General features: G+C 46.6%; 1 protein-coding gene across 4 annotated transcripts in view; it reads left to right on the forward strand.

The window, feature by feature from the left end:
- The first annotated feature begins 231 nt into the window (after positions 1 to 231).
- Positions 232 to 26,443, forward strand: part of CLUH (clustered mitochondria homolog) — an 85,851-nt gene continuing 59,639 nt past the window's right edge. Inside the window, exons 1-3 of one of the 4 annotated variants that reach the window (XM_040423495.1) lie at positions 10,037 to 10,041; positions 10,185 to 10,192; positions 14,325 to 14,331. Coding sequence is in view for 3 of the 4 variants with exons in the window: in XM_040423491.1 (XP_040279425.1) it covers positions 9,655 to 10,222 (568 nt within the window). In the remaining variant the exon portion in view is untranslated. Of the gene's footprint in view, positions 419 to 9,593; positions 10,223 to 13,415; positions 13,620 to 14,324; positions 14,332 to 26,443 lie in introns of those variants that run through there. The other 3 variants (XM_040423493.1, XM_040423491.1, XM_040423494.1) reach the window with 3 other exon arrangements.

Genomic DNA, 26,443 nt, shown 5'->3' on the forward strand with positions numbered 1-26,443 from the left:
CACCAGTGCAAATGTGTTTGTGTAGAGGCAACTACACTATCTGCCTATCTAGCAAAATAAGTGCTTACAGGTGAATAAACATTTTAAGGTACATCTATATAAAACTATCTATCTCTGTGTCAAAAACAGCAAAACAGCGAGTCATCCATCTACTTAGGAAAAAGCTAGAAAAATAGCACTGTCCCTTTAAGGCGTTCAGTGAGTCAGCAGTCAGCCAGGCTTTTGTCCTTCGGCGGCTGCCGTCGCGGCGTCTAGCGCTCTGGAAGGTCGGGTGGCAGAGGTTACAGCTGCACCACGTGTGTGTGTGTGTGTTGAGCGGCCGGCTCTGTCCTTCTCGCAGTGAGATCCACCTCCAGCCCCAGCACAGAGGACATGGTGAGCAAGACGGAGGAGGCCGGCGTGCGGAGGCCCTGCTGCGGTAAGTGCCCCTGCACCTACCTGGTACATGACTGGCATTGGCTTGTTTTCTGCATGTGATCCCACTGTTAGTTTTAGGGGCACCTGACAGTCCATATCCAGGGTGGTCTGTCTCATGGCAGCCCATACAGTCTGACGTCTACCGCACTGTGGATCCATGTACCTGAATTCATCGCAATCCTGCCTATGATGGTGGGACATCTAGAAGACTTCCTAATAATAGGAGCCTAGGGGGCGCACTGGTACCTGTCATCAGGGTGGTAGGTAACCCCCAGCGCTCCGGTTGTTGGGGAAACTACAACTCTCCCCGGGCATAATTGCTCTGCTCTTCTCAGAACTCCTGTAGAAATGAATGGCGCATGCTGGGAATTGTAGTTTCACAACCGCTAGAGTGCCAAAGGTTGCTGACCCCTGACCTGTAGGCACTACAGTGGGGTCTTATGTATCAGGTCGCACACCCCCAAAACTTTAGTAGAAGCAATGTTACCCTGTACGGGTCCTGCACATCTGTGTCCGTGTTACATCCGTGTTAGGGCTGTGTATCCGTGTTTTTTTTACCCTTTATGTGTCATCAGTATTCCATGGATGCTTCTCCTATCAGTGGTCAGTGAAAAACGGATGCAACACGGACGCCACCCCTGTTGTGTTCGTGATTATCACGGACCTATAGACGTCAATGGACGTGTTTGGGCCGCGTCATGGACCAAAGTAGTGCGTGTCTCCGTGATTTGTTTTCACTGACCCACGGTCACTATAGAATACGGATGTGTGGACAGACACATTGGAATCGACGGGTATATGTGCCGTCTGTGGAAAATGCGGACAGCACGCGTCAGTGGAAAAACGGCAATGTGAAGGAGGCCTTAGACTGTGCGGCTCGTCTGGACCTTGATGTGTTGACTGGATGCCCTTGGGAACGGAGCTGCTGTGAGGCTTTAGGGTCCCTTTCACACGAGCGAGTTTTCTGCGCAGGTGCAATGCGTGACGTGAACGCACTGACTCCGGACCCATTCATTTCAGTGGGTCTGTGTACACGAGCGTCTTTTTTTTTTTTTCACGCATCAGTTCTATATTCTAATCTCAGCATGTTCTATATTCTGCGTTTTCTCACGCAGCCCTGGCCCCGTAGAAGTGAATGGGGCTTCAGTGAAAAACGCATTGCCTCCGGAAGCAAGTGCGGGTGCGATGCATTTTTCACTGATGGTTGCTAGGAGATGTTTGTAAACCTTCAGTTGATCACGCGCGTGAAAAACGCATCAAAACGCATTGCACCCGCGCAGAAAAAACTGAACGCAATTGCAGACTAAACTGACTGAACTTTCAAAATGGTGCGAGTCTCACTGAACGCACCCGGACCTAATCCGTCGCGTCCTTGGCTTCTGCTCCTGTACCACCACTACTACTACTACTACCCCTGCTGTGTTTATTTGCTGCCTCCTCGTCCTGTGGTCACATTGTAAACTGCCGCTTGGGGAACACGGGATGTCACAGGCCGGAGGTTACGCTATAGGATATTGTTATTATCTCACTTATGTATTAGGCCTGGGATGTCACCGACACACGTCACCGGGTGACAAGGACTGCTGCTGCTTATTGGGGGACATCTACGAAGATGGCTATGCCAAAAGTAGCAGGACCCCGTTACGCCAGTCAGGAACAGGAGTAGATTTGAAACTAGGAGCACAGGCCTCCAGAGGACCTGCCTAATTTAAGACGAGGCGCACCCTCCAGCAGCAGCGCAGGGGCTATAACAGACCAGCCTCAAACTCCGCTCTTTGATAAATGACCCCCATTATGTCTGAAACCCGATGGATTGGGCCAAGGATCTCATCTCCTCGCCCATACCGGATCAGCCAGGATGGCGTGTGGTGCACCTGCTGCAGTTAGCTGTCATGTAATCCCTGATTCAGCGTTTACCTGCAGATCTTGTGTCATTCCTCTTAGGAAATAGCAGGGCGGGTCCACGTGGTTCCTGGTGAGGTCTCCACATTGTGGAGCCACAGGTCTCGGCGCTTGACACGTGGCTGCATTGTGATATTTGCCATTCCGGTCATGAAGTTTCTATGTGGGTTTATACATCCCTTTGATACATTGTTTCAGTTGCTGGTTGTAGCCGGACTGTTCCGTTTCATTGTCGCAGCTTCCTGTAGCCGTTATGAATGAAGCCAGAAGGAGGACTATAAAGGGAGGACTTCTTCTCCTTCTTTCCACCGGATCGACCTCTGGCTTTGGCACCACCTTTTTAAAGGGTTTTTCTAGTACTTTAATATTGACGGCCTGCCCACATCAATATCTGATCTGATTGGTGGGGGTCCGACACCCTGCACTCCCCGCCGATCAGCTGTTCTGCAGGAGCTCCAGAATTTGGGGCTTGAACTATAGTGGACAGAGCGTGAAGCCACAGTCGGTGCTGCTCCCATTCACGTCAGTGGGAGCGGCTCTACAGAAATGGACGGAGCGGAGCGAGGGCTTGCCCTACCAATCAGATAGTGATGGCCCATCCTGAGAGAAGGCAACTGTATGCTTCCCACATTAAAGGGGTTATCCGACCCCATATTCCTGGACCCCTCACACACAATGTACTTACCTCTTTCCCCGGCACCCACGTCACTTGTGAAGCTGCATCTGGGGGGCAGCCAATAGCAGGCAGCTACGGGGATGAGCCTCCCTAGCATTGCTGGTGACGCTAGGGAGGCTCGTTCCCGTCACCACCTGCTATTGGCTGCCCCCCCCTCCAAATGTTGTTGTCACCCGCGTGACTAGAAGACGCAGCGGTGGCCGTGGGTGCTGGGGAGTGAGGTAAGTACATTGTGTGTGTGTGTGAGGGGTCTTATATTGGGGGGGTGGATTTCAAGGGTCAGATAAACCCTTTAAGGCATTATTTCGTGTGTCATTTTTAAGACTCTGGTAAGCCTTTTCCAAAGGTTTTTCTTCTGTACCATCTTGGACGCCAAGTATACGGCTGCCATGGACCCATAATACGCTGATCTGACCAATCAGAACTTTCACACTAGCGTTCAGAGCGGGTCCGTCTGATGTCTGCTCAGACGGATCCGCTCCTATAATGCAGACGTTTGGATCCGTTCAGAACGGATCCGTCTGCATTATAGTTTAAAAAAAATTCTACTGAAAGTAGCCTGAGCGGATCCGTTCAGACTTTACATTGAAAGTCAATGGGGGACTGATCCGTTTGAAAATTGAGCCATACTGTGTCATCTTCAAGCGGATCCGTCCCCGTTGACTTCCATTGTAAGTCTGGACGGATCCGTTTGCCTCCGCACGGCCAGGCGGACACCCGAACGCTGCAAGCTGCGTTCGGGGGTCCGCTTGCTGAGCGGAGGCTGAACGCTGGCAGACTGATGCATTCTGAGCGGATCCGCATCCACTGAGAATGCATTAGGGCTTGATGGATCCGTTCGGGGCCGCTTGTGAGAGCCTTCAAACGGAGCTCACGAGCGGACACCCGAACGCTAGTGTGAAAGTAGCCGGTGTGATCCCAGGTGTGAAAGTTAGATCGCTAGGAAAATGGCTGTCCGGATGGACTGGCAGTACTGGTGACCGTGGAAGTGGAGAGTCCAAGCGATAGACACCAGTATAACTGGTAGTAATCATGGCTTGATGGATGCAATGTATAGCAGCGGTTAGCAACCTCCAGATCTTGTGAAACTACAACTCCCAGCATGCACCATTTACTTTAATGGGAGTTCTGAAAACAGCCAAGCAAGTGTGCATGCTGGGAGTTGTAGTTTTGGCACCGCTGGAGTGCCAGAGGTTGCCCCTTATAACTAAATGAGAGGTATTTTATTTTTATAATGTTTAAAGTGCATAGACACTTCGCTAAGGTTATAGTCTGAATACTGCCATTGCCACCAGTTATTCTGTGCAGGAGGTGACAGTGAGGAGAGCACCATGGGAACCCGCAGTACACGGCCACCCCCAGCGTGTCTGTGACATCTGCTTCCAGAGCTTTAATCAAGGTCACCTTCATCCGACCAAACCATTTTGTCACAATTTTAGGGGCGCAGTACCGATCCGCTCACAGCAGTGTTTGCCGCGGTTGCCGTCCGCTGTTGCCTGTATTCTAATATAAATGAATCGCTGTGTCTGTCGTACTACAGAACCCTACCCGGTGTAAAAGCATTGCGTAACACTTTCCGGAAGTAGGTTATGTAAAGTACAGCACCCCCATGTAGTTGAAGAGTTAGTTGCGCCTCCGTAACCCCGGAAGTGATTGCGCGCCATGCTGTGGCTGGCAATGAGAACAGGAAGTGAGTGCTAGGTTGCAGAGCGGACGTAGACGACTGAGTATTAACTCGTTCATTGCCAGTAGTGAAAGGTTTAGTCACTCCTTGCAGCGGCCGATTTGCGACATTCTCCTAGTTTGGAGACGCGATAATTTGGCCATGCAGGGCTAGTAAGGGGCCATGGCTGCAGTGTTTCCACTCTCGGGTTGTCTCTCCCTCCATGTTCCTCTATTCCCGGCCAGCTCACTTCTTTTGCACTTGGAATTTAAATAAGAATTAGGCCTCTTGCACACAAACGTTTTTTTTTTTTTTTTGTTTCTGTTTCGTATACAGAACCATTCATTTCAATAGATTTGCAAAAAAAAAGGATGGTACTCCACTTGCCTTCCGTTTCCGTATTTCCGTTCAAAGATAGAACATGTCCTATTGTCTGCATAACGGACAAGGATCCATTCTGTTGGGGCCAGCTGTTCCGTTCCGCAAAAAAACAGAATGCACACGGACGTCATCTGTTTTTTTTTTTTTTTTTGCGGACCACAAAATACTGAAAAAGCCATACGGTCGTGTGCAAGAGGCCTTAAAAGCAGGAAAGTTAAAAAAACAAAAACCCCTCCGCTCCAGTGCATCCATGCAGGTCCTCTGATTGCAGCAGTGACTTTCCCTCATAATGCACATGACCGCTGCAGCCAATCACGTCTCCTGTCTTCTACCGCTGAGCCTGGTAATTGGCTGCAGCGGTCATGTGCGGTGTACAGAACATCATTGCTGCAGCGATCATGATGAGCGGTGTGGCGGTCCTGCAGCGCAAGGCGCTGAATCGGTAACCTGCTGCCCTTTATTATATTTTGTTTTTACTTGGACAACCCGTTTAATCTCAGAGAGGCATTCCAGCAGAATATATTTGTGGTATATGCATTGGATATTCTCTAACGCCTCATGCACGCAATCGTGTCCGTATCTCAGGCCGCGGACCATCGATCTGCAAAATACCTTCCGTGTGCATTCTGCTTTTTTTTTTCACTCAGTAGACATGACTCTTATTGTCTGTAAAATGGACACATGGATGCTACGCTGCTATTTATTTCTTTTTTTCTTTTTGTAGACCCATAAAAATCAATCAGTCCGTGTGCAATCTGCAAAAAAAGATACACCACACGGATAGAAAATACATTCGACTGCATGAGGCCTACTTTCACACTAGCGTTTTTTTTGCGGATCCGTCATGGATCTGCAAAAACGCTTCCGTTATAATACAACCGCCTGCATCTGATCCGGTTGTATTATGTCTTCTATACCCAAGACTGATCCGTCTTGAACACCATTGAAAGTCAATGGGGGACGGATCTGTTTTCTATTGTGTGAGAGAAAACTGATCCGTCCCCATTGACTTACATTGTGTGTCAGGACGGATCCGTCTTGCTCCTCACCACATGGCGGACAGAAAAACGCTGCTTGCAGCTGTTTGTCTGTGATGGGGATGGAACGGAATGCATTTTGGTGCATTCCGTTTCGTTCAGTTTTGTCCCCATTGACAATGAATGGGGACAAAACTAAAGCGTTTTCTTCCGCTGTCGAGATCCTATGACGGAATTCAATAGTGGAATTGAAAACGCTGATGTGACAGTAGCCTTAGATGTAGTCGCTGTTCACCTCAGCAGCTAGAGGGTTACACAGCCAGAATTGGAGATCCCTATGTTCCTGGCTAGGCTTGAGCAAATTGAGCTTCAGATCATGGATCAGAAGTTGATTCGGTCAAACACCTCATTTTAATGCTGTACCGAGACCTGTCTCCCTACAGCACTAACATGTATTACCTCTGTGGAGGCAAAATTCGATTCACGCGACACTTCAGTGAATGAGTATCTTTAAAAATATTTCCAATTAGCAATCAAAAGTCGATTTTGGTACAGAGGTATCAGCCGGAACCAAACACGACCTCGAATTCCGATTTTTAAATGCAGGCATCTCTTGCTCCTTCTGGGGCGTCCTAAGTGGAGGACCCTCCTCTATGATGTTCATACGCCCTATTCTTTTAATCCTGTTTCTCACTGGTCAGATTTGGCTTTGAGGGTCACACGTGGTTACTGTGGAAGCGTAGACGAAACTGTCCTAATCCGAGGATCTTGAACATCAACCAGCACTCGGGTATTAGAAGAATGCTCCTTTATTTAGGCACCAAATACAAATATACAAGCAGCAACACAAATGGAAGAAAAAACCACTCCTCCTGCGCGTTTCGGTCCACTGGAGTCCTTATTCAGGGCGTCATGCGATGAATACCTTTGTGCTATGAGTAAGGACCCCAGTGGACCGAAACTTATAAGGCCCCTTTCACACGAACCATACGGATTAGGTCCGGGTGCGTTCAGTGAAACTCGCACCATTTTGCAAGTTCAGTCATTTTTGGCTGCGATTGCGTTCAGTTTTTTCCACGCAGGTGCAATGCGATTTGATGCGTTTTTCACGCACGTGATAAAAAAAACTAAATGGAAGGTTTACAAACAGCATCTCTTAGCAACCATCAGTGAAAAACGCATTGCACCCAGACTTCCGGATGCGATGCATTTTTCACTGAAGCCCCATTCACTTCTATGGGGCCAGGGCTGCGTGAATATAGAACATGCTGAGATTCCTGCGCAACGCAGAACTGATACGTGAACAAAAACCGCTCATGTATACAGACCCATTGAAATGAATGGGTCAGGATTCCTTGCAGGTGCTATGCGTTCACGTCGCGCATCGCACCCGCGTGGAAAACTCGCTCGTGTGAAAGAGGCCTAAGAAGAGTGTTTTCTTCCAATTATATGCTTTTATTTGGATCGCCAGGAAACGGTCATAAGTGTGCCGGGCCCAACCTCGCCCCACCCCCTTCTCGGAAAGTGGCAAGAGCAGCATCGAAACGCCACTTATGACAAATTTTAACCCAATGGTGTTTAAAAAGTCACAAACACTTTGATATATTTTCCTGGAAAACACTTTAAAGGGGTTGTTCCCATGAATGTCAGATAGGTGCGGGTCCCACCTCTGAAACCCACTTGTCTCTAGAAGGAGACTGAAGAGGAGCTGGAGCAAGCCGTGCATATGCAACCACCCATTCAGGCTCAGGGCCATTTTGAAAGGTCCCATACTGTTGAATGTAGGTTTTGCTGCGCTTGTGTGGGTTGCTGGCGTCCTCTCCATTTATTCACATGCATGATGTACATCAGGGGCCTTGTTCTGGAGATGGGGCCGGGTCCCACCTCTAGGACTCGCCCCTGTCTCACAGCTATGGCATATCCTAGTGATGTGCCATAAATGCCCCATATGGGGCAACGCACATGACCTTTTCTGCCAGATGCCATGTACGGAGATATTTTCCTCTAGAAGCTTCTAAGCTGGAATACCTCAGCAATGTGAGGAAGCACTCTACGTTTTTTGTTGCAGGATTTGCACCAAGTATGAAGTTACAGCGGAGTTCTCTTGCCCTTGAATGTGCCCATGTGCATGACATCATTTTCTTCTTTCAATTTGCTGCTGAAGAATTAAATTTGACTGTGAGTCCATCACATGTAAGGCTAGATTCACACAGAGGTTTTTGGTGGAAGATTTGAGCCACATTTTACTGTAGGTTTCTCAGCCAAAGGCCTCATGCACACGATTGTTCAGTTTTTTGCGGTCTGCAAAACACGGAAGCCGCCCCTGTGCCTTCTGCAATTTGCAAAACGGAACAGGCGGCCCATTGTAGAAATGCCTATTCTTGTCCGCAAAACGGACAAGAATAGGACATGTTATTTATATATATTTTTTTTTTTGTTGGGCCACGGAACGGAGCAACGGATGCTGACAGCACACGGAGTGCTGTCTACATCTTTTGCGGCCCCATTGAAGTGAATAGGTCCGCATCCGAGCCGCCAAAACTGCGGCTCGGATGCGGACCAGAACGACGGTCGTGTGCATGAGGCCAAAGCCAGAAATCGAAAGGAACTGTAAATATAAAGGACGGACTTATACTTCTCGTTCCTTCTGAATCTACTTCTTGCTTTGGCTGAAAACCTGAAGGGAAATCTGCCTCAAAACCTCCCCCCAAAATAACTGTGTGAACCTATCCTGAGGGCTCTTTCACACAAGCAAGTTTTCCGTCCAGATTCGATGCATGTAACAAACACAGAGAATCCGGACTGAATCCTGACCCGTTTATTTCAAAGGGTCTATGTACATGAGCGGCGTTTTTCATGGATCATCTAAAAAATCGCGTTGTGCATTTTTTCACGCAGCCCTGGCCCCAAGTGAAAGGGGCTTGCGTAGTGTTGCCACTCGGTTCACGCCCAAAAGCCGGACACTCTGGCCACGCCCCGACATGCCCCCGCAGCCCCAAAAAAAGTCTTGAAGAACGTCGGGTGAGCTGTGGGAGGGAGGGTTAGTTTGTTCCTGCAGTTCATGCTCAGAAAGCACAATGCTTCTGCCTGAGCGTGAGCTGCTGAAAAGGCGGACATCCCTGCGTCCGTCCAGACAGGGAGTCAGAAAACCGGACTGTCTGGCCTAAAACTGGACTTCTGGCCACCCTAGGCTTGCGTTAAAAAACAGAAAGCATCTGGATGCAATACGTTTTTCACTGATGCTTGCTAGGAGATGTAGATTGTTCTTCAGTTTTTCTTCACACGCGTGAAGAACGAATACATTCCAGACGGGAGAAACAAACGCACCCTGAACGCAATGGCGGAAAAAAAAAAGAATTAGCTTGTGTGCAAAACCATCAGTTTTATTCCTGACACAATCCGTGTCGCTCCTGTGAAAGAGGCCTAGGAGTTTGAGTCTTGCAAGATGCCCAGTAGTGGCCTCGAGCCAATGAAACTTTGTAGCCCATGCGCCACCCTTCAGAATTACATTCGGGATCTGCAGGCTGTTCCTCCACAGTCCCTTTATTAATAGTAACTTTGGAACCATGCAGGGTGAGGAGTTCTTGTCCTTTGTCACACACGTGTTGTAAACTCTTCTGCCGTCCTTCTCAAGGATAATGGGGAACATCATTTACTGTCTGTGCTGCAGGCACTGCCGTCAAGTCATTTTCCAGAAGCTGGGCGCTCAGCCGGATGGTGAAGCCGTCTCTCTTTTGCAGGATTCTAAAAGTAGGACGAAAGGCTGTATCCAGGACTTAGCCGCTCGTGATTATGACCCTTGTCAGTATGGGACATTGGTTGAAGGCATGCTGCAAACTCAAACGTCAGCGCTCTACCAAGAGACTTCTGAGGAGCTTCATGAGAAGCCTGCTGACCATGACTGGGAAGAAGACGAGAGAATCTGTGAAAACATTCGCCCCCCTTCCTGCCATTCAGGACACTCTTCAGAGTCTGCTCACATTTACAATGCCTTTCACAGTGACCTTCCAGTTGGCACCACAGACGTGCCAGGCCCCCATCCCTTCCTCCCGGCCTGTGCTGCCCCAAGTTTGAACTTTGCTACACAGCAACTTGGGAGTCCAGGAGGAACAGCTGATCTGTCCATGGATTTTGCAAAGGCAAATGAAGGAACGCTGCAAAGTGAAAGAGGTGCCCGTTCTGATGAGGTCTTCCCTTCTGCTTCTGGTAAAGGCCTGCAGATTTATTGTCCATTATGGGTTTGGGTCAGAGCAGAACCGGATAGCATTCTTCTGCAGGAACACAGAGGAGGTTGTTTCCCAATACAACGTTGGCGCCCACTTTGTGCTGAATATAGAATGAGCCAGACCTGCCACATCTTTAAATATGGACAGTCCTAAGGTCCATGATAGTGGTCTACCATTGATCTGTACACTGAGAAAGGTCCAGATGTATACCTCTAACTGAGGAATGCAATGTATCCCGCTGTATAGGTACACGGTGAGATCCATCACCCATAGGGTCTTAAAAAATCAGTATACCATGCGGTATGTATACAGGCCAGACAGAGGCCTCTGTTGGGTTATTTGAGCCCTATGGACACAGTGTGTACGTTAAGATCATTTCCCAGCATGCATGCTATGCGGATGTCACTAGCATGATTGGAAGAGGGCCCCTCTTCTGCCCCTGTTTTTTGGGGACCGAACCCATTAGAGGAAAGTAAAAAGACTTCTTCAATGGAATCCATTAATGTTTGGGGCTGAAAATAGGACCGCCAGACTACAATGTGCCAGACTTTATTTGTATCTATGGTATTACAGTGTTGGGGGGAAAAAAAAGGTCCCAAGTGCTGATTTTGGGGGCTGGGGTGCAATAGTACAGTGTTTAAAGGGTTTCTGTCACCAGAATTAACCCTATTAAACTGTCTGACATTAGCGATGTGCTAATGTCAGCAGACCCTGAGGCCTCATGCACACGACCGTATTTTGTTTCCGTGTCCGATCGTTTTTTTTTGCGGATAGGATGCGGACCCATTCATTTCAATGGGTCCGCAAAAAACCAGGACAGCACACCGTGTGCTGTCAGCATCAGTATGTCCGTTCCGTTGCTCCGCCAAAAAAATAGTGCATGTCCTATTTTTTTCTAGTTTGCGGACAATGATAGGCATTATTACAATGGTTCCGCCAAAAAAAACGGAAGGTCATCCTTTTTTTTTTTTTTTTTTTTGCGGATCCCAATTTACGGACCGCAAAACACATTCGGTCGTGTGCATGTAGCCTTACTGTACTACTTTTATGCTTATGGATGCCCCGGTTACTACACAATTTTAACTTTGATATGCAAATTAGCCTCTAGGAGTGTTTGGGGGAAAGGGGGGGGGGCGTTGCTCCTAGAGGCTTGGTTCTCCCACCTCAAGTCACGCCCTGCCGTCTTTGATTGACAGGGCCAGCGTTCGTCTCCTCCTGCCAGCCCTGTGTGCTGGGACTGAGATTTATCCAGCGCACAGGTCTGGCAGGAGGAGACGAACGCTGCCTGGCCCTGTCAATCAAAGACGGCAGGGCGTGACTTGAGGTGGGAGAACCAAGCCTCTAGGAGCAGGAGCAACGCCCCCCCCCCCCCCCCCTCCTAGAGGCTAATTAGCATATCATAGTTAAAATTGTGTAGTACCCGGGGCGTCTATAAGCATAAAAATAGTACAGTTAGGGTCTGCTGACATTAGCACATCGCTAATGTCAGCCAGTTTAATAGGGTTAATTCTGGTGACAGAAACCCTTTAACCAGTTGTAGAAGTGCACGGAAATTAAAGGAATGGTCTATGAAAAGGGGCCTTCTTTTCCCCTTCTTTCTCTTAGGCTTTATCTCATATTGCAGTGCAGGTGAATGGGGCCAAGGTGCAATACCAGACACCGCCATTGGACAGAGGAACTGTGTTTTTTCAGGAAAAAAATGGAATAAGACCGTTTTTTGTAGTCTCCTACAATTCTTGATTTGCAAATCATAATGTTTCATGTAACTTTACCAGGCAGATTGTCCAGGCCATTTTATTGCATCGCATGAAAATACACAGGCAGTCTTGGGCTCCATTCAAACGTCCGCAATTCTGTTACGCATTTAGCGGAACGGAATTGCGGACCCATTCATTTCTATGGGGCCACACTATGTGCTGTCCGGATCCGGAAATGCGGATCCGCACTTCCGGGTCCGCAATTCCGTTCCCGAAAAAAATAAAATAAATAGAACATGTCCTATTCTTGTCCGCAATTGCGGACAACATTAGTCATTTTCTATTATAGTGCCGGCGATGTGCGGTCTGCAAAATGCGGAACGCACATTGCCGGTGTTCGTGTTGAATGGACCCTAAAGGTGACAAAGACCTAGGAGGGAATTTATCATGACGGAAATATTTTATTATTATTATTATTTTTCTTTTAAAGGGCTCATCCAAGATGTGGCAGCAATCCCGTGCGCCTGCCACTTCGGGATCACAACCTGCAACGCATGCGTGAGTCTGAATCTCTCGCACGAGATTCAGACATGAATGCGCCGCAGCTTGTAATTCCAGGCTGGGATTACATGCGGAACGTACGGCACGTGATCCCGGAAGTGGAGGCCGCACAGGACCTTTTAGATTTACGTCTCCCTTGGTGTAATTTGCTCCAAACATTGCACAGTGTTTGATAAATTTGGCGCATCTTCAAACATAACACTTTTGTCTCTAGATGTTACTCTAGTTTTCGTACACCACCTTCTTACTGAGCTTATAAGAGCTTATTCACACATCAGGGATTTATGTCTGGGTGCTATCTGCGTTCTCCTCCAGTTCTCTGTGTATGCAGAAATCGCCTTTTTTCTTTTGTTCACTGATCCATCACGGAAAACATAAAAATTTGGTAAAAAATCAACTCAAAAATCAAATCAACCACGGTGGAAAAAACAGACATGTCCTGAACTCCGAACTTCGTAGTACAAAATCGATTAATCTGGACTGCACGTAATTAACATGGCTAACCATACCCACTTTAGCATCAATATTTCAAAAATGTTGAGAGCCAGGTGAAAACGCGAAATTTTTGCTCAGGCGTGCACGCCAACAATTGCACTGTGCAGCCCAAGATTTGTGACGTGTGTATCGGACATGCACGATAGGGACCGCCTTACATGAGAAATGAGGCGGAGAAGAAAGTGAGAAGGGTTTTGTGATTTAATAACGCGTTTGCTGCGACGCTTCGTTTCTGTTTGTTGTTGGCGTGCTCTGCTCTTCGCTCTGCAGAAATGAGATCTAATATCCCTTTGTGCGGATCATATGACAATCCGGAGTCGCGGTTTGTTGGAGCATGACATGTACATTCCCAGCAAGTAGCACGAAAGCCTGACTCTGGTTCCATAACCCAGAGGGAGAATCTATAGAGTAAACCCACGGAGCCTGTTCTTCCCTCTGCCTCCAGAGGCGGACACACCCAGAGCTAAGCATTTTTTAAACTTTTGTGCCAGTATTGAAGTTAATCGTCTCCCCCTCGTACAGTTAACACCGCAGTATCACAGCACGTCTTGTGGTCTCATGTAGAGAACTGGTGTGATGGGAAACCTCCGCACCCGCTAATCATGGAAATCAGACTCTCTGCAGGTAACTTTCTACATGATGTTGTACTGTACGGGTCTCCATTTTTGTGCACATGCTCTGCGTTTCATACGCCTCTGCTGCTGTCATTTTAGAGGGATTCTGTCTGCAAGATTTTGCCTGTAGACCCGATTACATCTTATTGGAGGGCTCCTTTAGCATGTCAGAAATATTCCAGTATGTTTTGCTGAAAAAATGATTTTGGATATATGCAAATCTCCTGTAAAAGAAAAAACAAAACAGGGTGCTGTCCTAACCATCGGCGGAGCCCAGCCGCGTCTATTCCGAGTGGGCCCAGCACCTCCTCTCATCCTCAAGTCCACTCCTAGCTCCTCCAACGTCATTCTGAGGCCGCACTGTACTCTCACGTGAGCGCTTTTACTTGCCACCCAAGTGCCCGCACCATCAGCCTCATGGAAAGAACTGCGCAAAAAAAAAAAAATATTAAGCTGACTCATTTTTTTTTTTTTTTTTTTTTTTTTTAGCAAAACTACAACATACTGGTATATTTCTGATGAGCTGTAGGAGACCTCCAATAACATGTAATCAGGTCTATGTGCATGATCTTTGACAGAATCCCTTTAAGAGGATTTCTGATGTTTCCCATGACAATTGAAAGGATATCGATTTTTGAAAAAAATGTTGTAGACAACTGATGACGGACATGAGGACAAAGCCGCTCACTGGAAATAGTAATATTTGTGCGTGAAGTGCTGCGGTCTCCTGCATGGCCATTGCTATATGGAGGTTATTGGGGAAGCGTTTATGCTCTCTTTAGGTTCCCACCAGCCATTTATGAACATTGCTTAACTGTTTTATTATTTTTAGACAGTTTTCGATTGTTACTTAGAAACCTGGGCAGCTATTTTTGAGATCTCGCTGGCTATTGCTTTAATGAGGAGCTGTCGCGTCTCCTGACATGTATTATTTTTATTTTTTTAGTAACTATTTGCATTCCCCATGTATGACTCTCTGTGGTACCATTTCCTTATTATTCTTGCTAGAAGCTTAGAAATGAATTGCAAGCAGCTTGCAATGAAGGTCCAGCTGGGTGATACCAGTTTGAGGGGGGGGGGGTGTGCCTGCACAGCATGTCACTATCCAGTCAATGCCGCCAGTGTCCAACTCTGTACGGACACACCTCCAACTGGTAAATCTCTTCTGGGCCTTCATTGCAAGCTTCTAGTAATTCATTTTTGACTGACTTCTGGCAGGAATAATAGAGGAAATTCACATCATAGAGTTACAAAAAAGATGTTTCAGAATTGTTGTTACATGGGGAATACAAGTACCATATTTTTCACCATATAAGACACGCAAAAGTGGGGGAAAATTGTCAGTGCGTCTTATAGGCCGAATACTATTGAGCGCCTCCATTATGGAAGCACTAGTTAGTACAGTAGCGGACTGGGGAGCGGTGAATACAGCACTCCGTGTGCTGGCTCTACTCGCCGCTCCCTAGTCCTCTTCTGCCAGTGTTGCGCTGTGAGGTGACCTGTGCACAGCGTGGGGATGTAGACTTGCGCTGTGAGGCGTCGGGTCACAGCACAGCAGTAACTGAAGAGGTGAGTTGATTGCTATTTTTTTTTTATTTTTTTGGTGTCTGAGCTGAGGTCTAATTAACATTGACTGTCTGATTGGGGGTCTAATTTGAGGTTCGAGGTGTAATTAACATTGGGGCTCTGAACTGAGGTCAAATTTTTTAAAAATTGTATTATTTCCCCTCTCTAAAACCTAGGTGTGTCTTATAGGGCAAAAAATACAGTAGTTGCCAAAACAGACTTGTCAGGAGAGGTTAAAAAGGGACATTTATTTACGCAGTTTACACTTTTGTGGAGTAAATGGGTCGCAAATTTAGTTGCACGCCATCTGTGCGTTAAAATTTGTGATTCCCCACTCCCGCCACTTTTCCAAAGTGGAGAGTATAGGGGGAGTGGTGTGGGGCCTGGCTCATGTAACATTTTCCACACCGTTTTTTGCCATGGAAAATGGCTTAAAGGGGTATTCCCATCATAATGATCACTGTTAAATCTGTTAATGATTTGACAGTGATCAATTTTGTAAATATATTTGATTAACCAATTCCCACTGTTTAGGAGAAAAATCATCCCCACTTACCTCATTGTTGTCATTCGGTCTCCCCTGGTTACGGCCACCGCTCTTCTCCGGAATCCTGGTGGCCGCGCTTGCGCAGAAGACTCCTTCTCTCCCGGCCGGGCCGCTCGCTGTCCTGAACGCGCGCGCCGCCGCGATGGTGATGTCTTCCTGGCCATAATAGTACAGAGCCGCGAACGCGCACTCCGGCTCTGTACTATACTGGCCAGGAATAAGTCACCATGGCGCATGCGTGGCGGCGTGAGCATTCAATCCAGCGCGCGGCCCGGCCGGGAGAAGACTTCAATCAAGATGAAGCCCGCCCCCAGCCAGAATCCAGGAAGTGAATGGCGCGCTGGCAGCAGGTAAGTATGAAAATGTGAAGTGGGATAACCCCTTTAAATCTACACCAGTAAAAGGGCTGTGGTACAGTTAAACCTGTCGGACGGCCTGCTGGACGAAGCGCCAAACTTATGTAGAGTCCTGCGCTTTTACATAACTTTGGCGCTTCCTCTGGGAGTGCAGAGGGACTTGAGACCGGCATGGAAAACACCAGTCTTAATAAATGTCCCTCATAGTCTTGTTCTCCTGTTGTGGTATGGCAGAGCAGAACTGTGACACAGAAAGGCCACTGATTGAAATTGCATTGTTACAGTATGACTTCTGCATCAGCAAAGCTGAGACTGCAGGCTGTTATGCCACCTTGAAGCTTTTGATTGCATTACTTCACACCTCTCTAGCCAGTGGATAGCGCACAATACACTGGCTGTGGGTTACCGCAAGCCTGGACAAAACCCAGGTGCCAAGTAAGCCCTGTGCCTGGAGAACTTCTACTGGAAAGAAAACCTTTAGGTTGTATTTGCGTCAATGCAGATTGTTATTGCTGAGCCGCAAAGGTTGTCCCACCAGGAACTTATCCCTTAAGGCTCATTCAGACGGCCGTATGCTGTCCGCAAAAATGCGGATTTTTTTTTTGCGGATTAGATGCTGACCCATTCACTTCTATGGGGCCCTTTTCTTCCATTCCACGGCTCCGCAAAACAAATGAAACATGTCCTATACTTGTCAGTGAAAATCAAAACCTGGCCCAGGGCTCCAGATGGCAACCAAAATAGTCGCCAATGCGACCTAGAATTGCAAAATGGCGACAAGACTTTGTAGTCTTGTCGCCATTTGCGCCTAGACCCTCCGCTGCTCTGCCGCTTTAAGAAGAACGGGGTTTCATACAGCAGGCAGACGGCAATCCAATAACAGAGCTCCGCACAGTACAGAGCTCTGTTATTAGTGAGGAGGCTGCTGATTGGTCATAGTATCCCCGGGCTGCCCTGCCATTGGCTGCTCCTCTCACACCCCCATTCTCCCGCGCTGAACACAGTAGCAGCTTGCTCTTCAGTCATGAAGACAGGGAGCCGCTCCATGCCGACTGCTCCACAGAACAGAAAAGCTTGAGAAGTTTTTCAGCGCATACTTAACATTCCACAACAGTCAGTCACCCCTGCGCTGCCGCTGCTAAAGGCTACTCCTTATGTCTTTACGACCCTGATAACACTCAGGGAGCCACTGCTGGTGCTCCGTGTGAGCTACCTGCCTGGGCTCACAAACATTCTTAATAAGGGAAGAAAAGGGTTAATAGGAGCCCCGCGCTGGTCAAGACACTAAAAAGCCAGTGAACCATATCTCTTTCAATAGTCCGTGCTTAGTAGGAGGAGATAACCTCCCCTCCTACTAAGCACGGACTATTAAGAGATATATGTTCCCTGGCTTTTTAGTGTCTTGACCAGCGCAGGGCTCCTATTAACCCTTTACATACTTAACATTAGCAAGTGGCGAGATGACTGATGATCACCTTGCCACTTGCTAATGGCAGCCGCTGCCCAGTATCCCCCCGCCTACCTAACTCTCTCTGCGCGTTTCCTATTTTATGCTGAAGTGTGGGGGGGGAAGGGGGGCTTTTCTGGTGTGAGCCCGATAAGTGCGATTGTGACCAGTTCCATCGGTTGGCGCACGTGCGGCGGTATGAGGGAGCACTCCGCCATTTGTACAGCCTACGATGCGGAGATGCCACCACGCTGGGGAGGCTCAAGTGTAGCTGGCAGTGAAGGTGTTAAGGCCGCAGGGCTGCCAGTCGTTAAAGTAACTAGCCTGGTATAACAGGCTGATATAAGGAGCAGCCGCGCAGCCCACCTACTCCTTGCAGGACTCTGATCATGCACCCTCCCTATCCGCCCTTCCCAAACTATGGGCCCACTTACCGGCTACAGCCCCCCTACTACAAACCCAAGGGGCCCTACTGGAAGCCTCCCTACAAGGGGGCCCCAGGGCCCATGAACTCTGCCCTTCCCTTTGACTGCCTGGATAACTACCGGTGGGCTCAGCTTCCCTTTGACTGCCTGGATAACTACCGGTGGGCTCAGCTGTAGGCCTTGCTCAGCCAGCTGGGGCCGGAGTTGGGGCTGACTGAGCCGCTCTTACACCAAAGAAGTAGGGGTTCAGGTGAACCCCAGAGTGGACGCGTCTGTTCAGTGTTCACTGGGGCCCCGTACGCTGAAGAGCCGCAAGGGATGGCCCCTACTGTGCCGTGTGTACTATGCACAGAGCTGCAGGGAGAGTGTAAAGTCCTATTCACCCTTATAGAGCTCTATTAGGGTGAATAGGACAAGGGATGAAAGATCCCAGGTTCTAGCCCCTAATGGGGGAAATAGTGTTTTTTTTTTTTACCTTTAATAACTAACACCAAAATATTAAGTTTAAATCACCCCCTTGCCCAATCTTACATATAAAATATATAAACAATACAAAAAATTACATACGCCACGCCCGAAAAAAGTGCAAACTATTAAAATATTTAAAAATATATCCTATGCGGTGAACGCTGTAACATAAAAAATATATAAATAATTAGCAATTTTTTTAGTCACCTTGTCCCGACAAAAATTAGGTTAGGACTGTTCTATTATGGTCCAGACGTTCCATAAAATCTGGAATGCACGCGGATTTTTTGGTGTTTTTATTTTTTTAACGTGGTATCAAGTATCGCAATACTTTTTTATGGTATCAAAATAGTCAGAATTTTGGTATCGTGACAACCCTAGGTAAGACCTGTGTTTGTTTTTTATTATAATGTAATTATATGTATTTTAAATTTGGCGACTAAAAATGTAAATTTGGCGACTAAATTTTTCAGGTTAGGAGCCAATGGCTCCTTGATATTTTTTTTTTAGTCTGGAGCTCTGTGGCCCCATTGAAGTTTATGGGTCCGCAAAAATACTGAATGCTATCCATTTTTCTGCGGACATGCGGAACTGTCCTCAAAATAACGGATCCACAACTTTGCGGACAGCAGTATACGGCCGTCTGAATGAACCCTTATCCACAGGTTAGGGGATAAGTATCTGATCAGTGGGGGTGCAACTAACGGGACCCCCAACAATCACAAGAATGAGGTGCCGGAGTGTCTGAAGTGAATGGAGCAGTGGGCACTCATGTGCTCTGCTCTATTGAACTTTTATTGACTGCTGAAAATATCCACTACCTGTGGACAGGAGATATATACTTCTTGTAGGACAACCCCTTAAAGGGCCTCTGCAGATTTGTACCTATGACACTGACTGACCTGTTACGTGTGCACTTGGCAGCTGAAGGCATCTGTGTTGGTTCCATGTTCATATGTGCCCGCATTACTGAGAAAAATTATGTTTTATAATATGCAATTGAGCCTTTAGGAGCAACGGGGGCGTAGCCATTACACCTAGAGGCTCTGCTCTCTCTGCTAGTGCCGCACCCTCTGCACTTCGATTGACAGGGCCAGGCAGTGAAAATGTTATCACACCTGCCCCTGTCAATGAAAGTGTAGGCGGCTCAGCTGTTCCAGAAATTCCCTAGGTGTAACGGCAACGCCCCCATTGCTCCTAGAGGCTTATTTGCATATATTAAAACTAAATTTTTCTGTGCGTGCACATATGAACATGGGACCATACAACAGGTCAGCCAGTGTCATAGTTACAAATCTGCTGACAGATGCCCTTTACGGGTGTGTTCACACTTGGTGTATATGTTTCAGATTTTCCATCTGGATGTACAGGTTTGCAGAGTATGGTAGCTGCAAATTGGATAAGATTTTAAGGAAACATGTCACCAAATTTTTTTTCTTGCAAGTTAAAACCAGATAGCAACGCATCTTTTTTTCTAATTGTATTTTATTTTCTGATTGCAGACTTTTTTTTTTCTATTTGCTGAACATGATTATGGGGGAGGCCATCTTGCCTGAGCTGCTGTTAGCGTTCTGTTTTTATGGGGTCATTTATAGTTCTGAAATTGGGTATATTTCAAGGGCAGATTACGGGGCAGCAGCTAGTTGCTCCACAATCTGCGACTTCGTCCTGCTCGCGCCATGTCTAATTAAGTGGGCGTAATGGGGGTGAACCGGTAGGCCTGTCTGATTTACCATTTTCTACGCCTGTTTCAAGAGTAGAAAATGGTCTAAATGAAACACTGCTCTGAAGCTGTCGTACATTTAGAACTGGCTCTGGATGGGCCGAAGTTATGGAGAGGCCTGCGTCTCTTCACAACTTCGGCCCATCCACCGCCGGCTTAGGGCTTTAAATGGACCTAAGGTCTTAATAAATGTGCCTCTTGGGGCCCATTCAGACGGCCGTAGTGCTTTGTGGATCCGCAATTTGCAAAACACGGATACCGGTCATGTGCGTTCCGCAATTCGTGCACCGCACATGGCCGCAATCATAATAGAAAATGCCTATTTCTTGTCCCAGATTGCGGACAAGAATAGGACATATTCTATCTTTTCTGCGGAGCCGCGGTACGGAATAACGGATACGGACAGCACACGGTGTGCTGTCGGCATCTTTTGAGGGCCCCTAGAAATAAATGGATCAGCAGACCTTCCGCTAAATTGCGGAACGGGTGCGGATCCGTTCATATGGCCGTGTGAATGAGCCCTAAATCTGTATTTAATGTGCTGAGGTGGTAGCACATGCTCAGTTCATCCTTGAACTGCCTCCAGCTACATCTACTGTTAGAAGCTGTGACGAGAGAGCTGCAGCAGAAAGGACCCCCCCCCCCCCTAGCTTTGATAGGGAAAGAGTTGCAACAGAAAGGACACCCCCCCCCCCCCCCCCCCCCGGGATGTCACCTTGAAGAATAAGCCTGAGGATAGGTCATCAGTTAAAAAATCCTGGGAAAAACCCTTTAAGGCTACTTTCACACCTGCATTTAGGTCGGATCCGTCTGGTATGTGCCCAGACGGATCCGCACCTATAATGCAAACTCTTGTATCCGTTCAGAACGGATCCGTTTGCATTACCATGAACATTCATGATAATGCAAACGGATCCGTTTTGACTTTACATTGAAAGTCAATGGGAGACGGATCCGTTTGAAAATTGAGCCATACTGTGTCAACTTCAAACGGATCCGTCCCCATTGACTTACATTGTAAGTCTGGACGGATCCGTTTGCCTCCGCACAGCCAGGCGGACACCTGAATGCTGCAAGCTGCGTTCAGGTGTCCGCCTGCTGAGCGGAGGACAAACGGAGCCAGACTGATGCATTCTGAGCGGATCCGCATCCATTCAGAATGCATTAGGGCAGTACGGATCCGTTCGGGGCCGCTTGTGAGCCCCTTCAAACGGAACTCACAAGCGGAGCCCCGAACGCTAGTGTGAAAGTAGCCTAAGACACTTCATCTTGGGGATTAGATACCAGTGATGTTGTTTTCAAAAATCTGTAGACATTATTGGACTTTTTGGTTCTGATTTATTAGGGTGCAATGACAGGGAGCAGAGGCCTTGTCGTCTATTGTCACCTTCTGCTGTGAAAGAAGAGTCCGAGACCATTTGAAGACGATCAGAACTTCAGTTTCCAACATTGAGCTGAAGTTCTTCTATAATTCATTAAAAGAATGCGACCTGAAGGTGTAACTAATGTTTGAAAAGGCTGAAATGACCTAGCGACGTAAGGTTCCACATCAGCCTCAGAACTAAAGGGTGCGGAGCGCTGTTTTCCTTTCAGCTGTAATTTGCTCAGTTTTACTTTCCGTAGGGAAAGTAGTCAGCTGAGCGCCTCTGTCCCCTAAAGCCACCCATACACAATCAATAGCTGTCGGCAGCGGCTTATCTCACTGGAGAAGAAAAGGATAGCCGAAAATATTCATTTCAACCCTCCCTGCTTGAGTTCTCCGGATCCGGCACTGCCGCCCGCCCGCCAATCCCATTGACTATAATGGGGTCTGAGAATCGGCCAGACAAAAGCCACTGCATGCAACATCCGACACTCTGTGGAGGTCCCACCTCTTCCCCGACATCATCTGTCAGGGGAGAGGTGGGACCTCCTCACCCACAGAGTGTCGGATGTTGCATGCAGTGGCTTTTGTCTGGCCGATTCTCAGACCCCATTATAGTCAATGGGATTGGCGGGCAGGCGGCAGTATTCGGCAGTGCCGGATCCGGAGAACTCCGGCAGGCCGTTCTCTGCTGCAGATGTGAAACTAGCCTAATGTGTATGGCCTCCCAAACCGTCTTGTGACATATCACTATGACATATCAGAAGTTTTTTCACATTTTACATTTAAGATATAGACAGGGGGATTTATTAAAGATCCTACACCAGATTTGTAGTGTAGAAAAGTCCCACCAAAAAAAAAAGTCAGCGGGAGGGGATGGGACCTGCATGATCCTGCAGATTTAAGGTAACTTTTCTTGTACAAGTTAAGGACCCTTAACACGCGTTGAGAATCCGCTAATTGCAAACAAGCTTTTATAGGGACGCCGATTACCCGAACGAGCAAAACGCTCATTCAGAATCCTTTACAGTTGCAAGAAAAAGTATGTGAACCCTTTGGAATTATATAGATTTCTGCACAAATTGGTCATAAAATGTGATCTGATCTTCATCTAAGTCACAACAATATACAATCACAGTCTGCTTAAACTAATAACACACAAAGAATTAAATGTTATCATGTTTTTATTGAACACACCATGTAAACATTCACAGTGCAGGTGGAAAAAGTATGTGAACCCTTGGATTTAATAACTGGTGGAACCTCCTTTGGCAGCAATAACTTCAACCAAACGTTTCCTGTAGTTGCAAATCAGACGTGCACAACGGTCAGGAGTAATTCTTGACCATTCCTCTTTACAGAACTGTTTCAGTTCAGAAATATTCTTGGGATGTCTGGTGTGAATCGCTTTCTTGAGGTCATGCCACAGCATCTCAATCTGGTTGAGGTCAGGACTTTGACTGGGCCACTCCAGGAGGCGTATTTTCTTCTGTTTAAGCCATTCTGTTGTTGATTTACTTCTATGCTTTGGGTCGTTGTCCTGTTGCAACACCCATCTTCTGTTGAGCTTCAGCTGGTGGACAGATGGCCTTAAGTTCTCCTGCAAAATGTCTTGATAAACTTGGAAATTCATTTTTCCTTTGATGGCAATCCGTCCAGGCCCTGACGCAGCAAAGCAGCCCCAAACCATGATGCCCCCACCACCATACTTCACAGTTGGGATGAGGTTTTGATGTTGGTGTGCTGTGCCTCTTTTTTTCCCACACATAGGGCCAGATTTATCATTAGCTCAGGTCAGAATAATGGAGTGAAAAAGTCCCAAACGCTAAAACTGCGCACAAATTTGCGACTTTTTTCTGCTCTGCACTATGCTCGCCAGTTTTCTGAAAGTGGGCGTGTTTTCTTATGTAAATTAATCTCTAGACAGATTTACTATTGGGACTATTTAAAAAGTCGCTAAAAAGTCGCAATTTCACTCCAGTGAGGACCATGCTTATCTTATGAGACTTCTTAATAGAACATGCGACTTTTTCATAAAAACGTGCAACTTTTTCGTAAAGATGTGCGACTTTTGTAAAGCTGCTTACTGACGGATAAACTGCTACCGTCAAACCACATTTATTACAGTCTTAAAGGGCCGATCATAAATCTGACTTGGCTAAAACTGACTTTAGTCATATGTTAAAGTGGAGTGAGCTGTCAGTCATGATAAATCTGGCCCATAGTGTTTGTGTGTTTCTTCCAAACAACTCAACTTTGGTTTCATCTGTCCAAGGAATATTTTGCCAGTACTGCTGTGGAACATCCAGGTGCTCTTGTGCAAACTGTAAATGTGGAGCAATGTTTTTTTTGGACAGCAGTGGCTTCCTCTGTGGTATCCTCCCATGAAATACATTCTTGTTTAGTGTTTTACGGATCGTAGGGATGTTAGCATATGCCAGAGACTTTTGTAAGTCTTTAGCTGACACTCTAGGATTCTTCTTCACCTCATTGAGCAGTCTGCGCTGTGCTCTTGCAGTCATCTTTACAGGACGGCCACTCCTAGGGAGAGTAGCAGTAGTGCTGAACTTTCTCCATTTATAGACAATTTGTCTTACAGTGGACTGATGAACAGCAGGGATTTGGAGATACTTTTTATAACCCTTTCCAGCTTTATGCAAGTCAGCAATTCTTAATCGTAGGTCTTCTGAGAGCTCTTTTGTGCGAGGCATCATTCACATCAAGCAATGCTTCTTGTGAAAAGCAAACCCAGAACTGGTGTCTGTTTTTTATAGGGCAGGGCAGCTGTAACCAACACCTCCAAACTCATCTCATTGATTGGACTCCAGTTGGCTGACACCTCACTCCAATTAGCTCTTGGAGATGTCATTAGTCTAGGGGTTCACATACTTTGTCCACCTGCACTGTGAATGTTTACATGGTGTGTTCAATAAAAACATGGTAACATTTAATTCTTTGTGTGTTATTAGTTTAAGCAGACTTTTTCTTGTAACTGTGTGTGGGACCAAAAAATGTGTAAACAACCTCTGCCGCCGGCTAACAGTCAGTGTGGGGACGAGCGATGGCATTATCGATTGCTCTTCTCCATACTGTAGAGGAGATCACTGCATGTAAATGCAGCAGACTCCTCCACTGACTGTTTCCTTTCCGACAATCGCCTGGTGTAAAGGGACCTTACATCTGAAATGTACTCCAGCTTCTAGCTGGCGTGTATTTTAGCTTCTGGCTCGGGGACCTGCTGAGATACTCCAAAATTATTAAGAATTGTTCGCCTCTTAACAGGGTGGATTTGATTTAAATCAAACTGATTTAAATCACTAGTCAGTAAGGCTTGATTTAAATCATAGTTTTCTACATGAAGACTAATTCTTGCTGGTATAACTTATAATATGCAAGTAGATGAAGATTTTTAGAATAACAACTTTTCATATTAGTTTGATTAGGTTGATTCTGTATTCATAGGTTTGTATAAGTTAGGATTAAGGTATTTTTCTCAACTCTGTTCATGTTATAACATTGTTGCTGTGAAGAGGAGGCATGTGATCTCTGCTGAGTCAAATTCAGTTTTGAGAACTGCAAAAGTAAACCAAGCAACTGTGATATCTTGTAGGCAGAGAAACTGCCCAATAATCTTACAAAAACCTCTGGAAGAGCATGACATTGTGAATGGATTAATGGAATTTATTTACCAAAACAATTAAACATAGTACAGTGGTCCCTCAAGTTACAATATTAATTGGTTCCAGGACAACCATTATATGTTGAAACCATTGTAAGTTGAGTAATCGGTTCCACAGTCCCAAAATGTCATCCAAGATGAGAGAAAATGAAGATTTAAGAAAAATAAGCAGATAACCAAGACAGATAAAACAAGTCTTTACATATAAGAGTCTGGAATAGCTGCTAACTAGCAACTAATACAGCCATTTTACCAGAGAAGTGGACAAGATTCGTTGGGTCTGAGTCTGAGATATTGTATGTTGAGTCTAGTTTCAACTTACGATGGGTCAGAAAAGACCATTGTATGTTGAAAATATTGTATCCTGAGGCCATTGTATCTTGAGGGACCACTGTACAGCCTTATTCTACATAATTAAAAAACAAATCTTTATTTCATGATGGAATAACCTCTTCATGGTAATATATTTTCCTCAAAAAGCATTTTATATAAAACAAAAATCCAATTCCCCCCCCCCGCTCCCTTCTAAAATCATTAGATTTTTATCCACCCTGCCTCTTAATAAACTTGGCACATCTCATGCCCCTGCAAAGTAGATCAAGGGACTAGAAACTCCTGTCTTGATAAGTTTGCTTTATAATTTTTATGTTCGGGTTTCTGCTGTTTTGCATTTTGAACGTAGAGCCTAATCTGCAAGCAGGCGCCCGCCACAGTCTACGCGGAAACCACTCCAAGAAGGGACATGTGCCTTCTTGACGCGTTTCTGAACTCTGCACAAAAGGGGTCTGAACCTCAGCACAGACTTCCATTTGAAACAGTGGGAGACGGCCTTCATGTGGATTGCACTCTGTTTTGGTGCAGAATATGCATAGAAATGCTGTGTAAATGTGTCCTAAAATCTGTGTTTAAAGGGTGTATTCATGAGGGGGGGGGGGGGTTTGGCAAACCTGTAAAGGGAAGCTTACTTGCCTGCTTCCCAGCGATGGCTCCACACCCTTCTCCTCCCGGCTTGCGATCATCCGCTTCACTCCCTCGTTGAAAAAATCCGGTTTGTTACCGCCTGCAGCCAATTGCTGGATGTGGCGCTGACCGACTTCACTTATGTCATGACAAATGGTCACATGACGCAAAGAGATCTGGCCAGTGATTGGCTGCAGCCATGTCAAACCTGATTTTCTTTTTTTCAGCAAGGGAGTTTTATCTCAGTCCAAAAAGACTGAACACACATAGAAATGTTTTGGTGCCGGATCCGGCATTAAA

Source organism: Bufo bufo, chromosome 3, assembly GCF_905171765.1.
Source record: "Bufo bufo chromosome 3, aBufBuf1.1, whole genome shotgun sequence".
Taxonomy (NCBI): domain Eukaryota; kingdom Metazoa; phylum Chordata; class Amphibia; order Anura; family Bufonidae; genus Bufo; species Bufo bufo.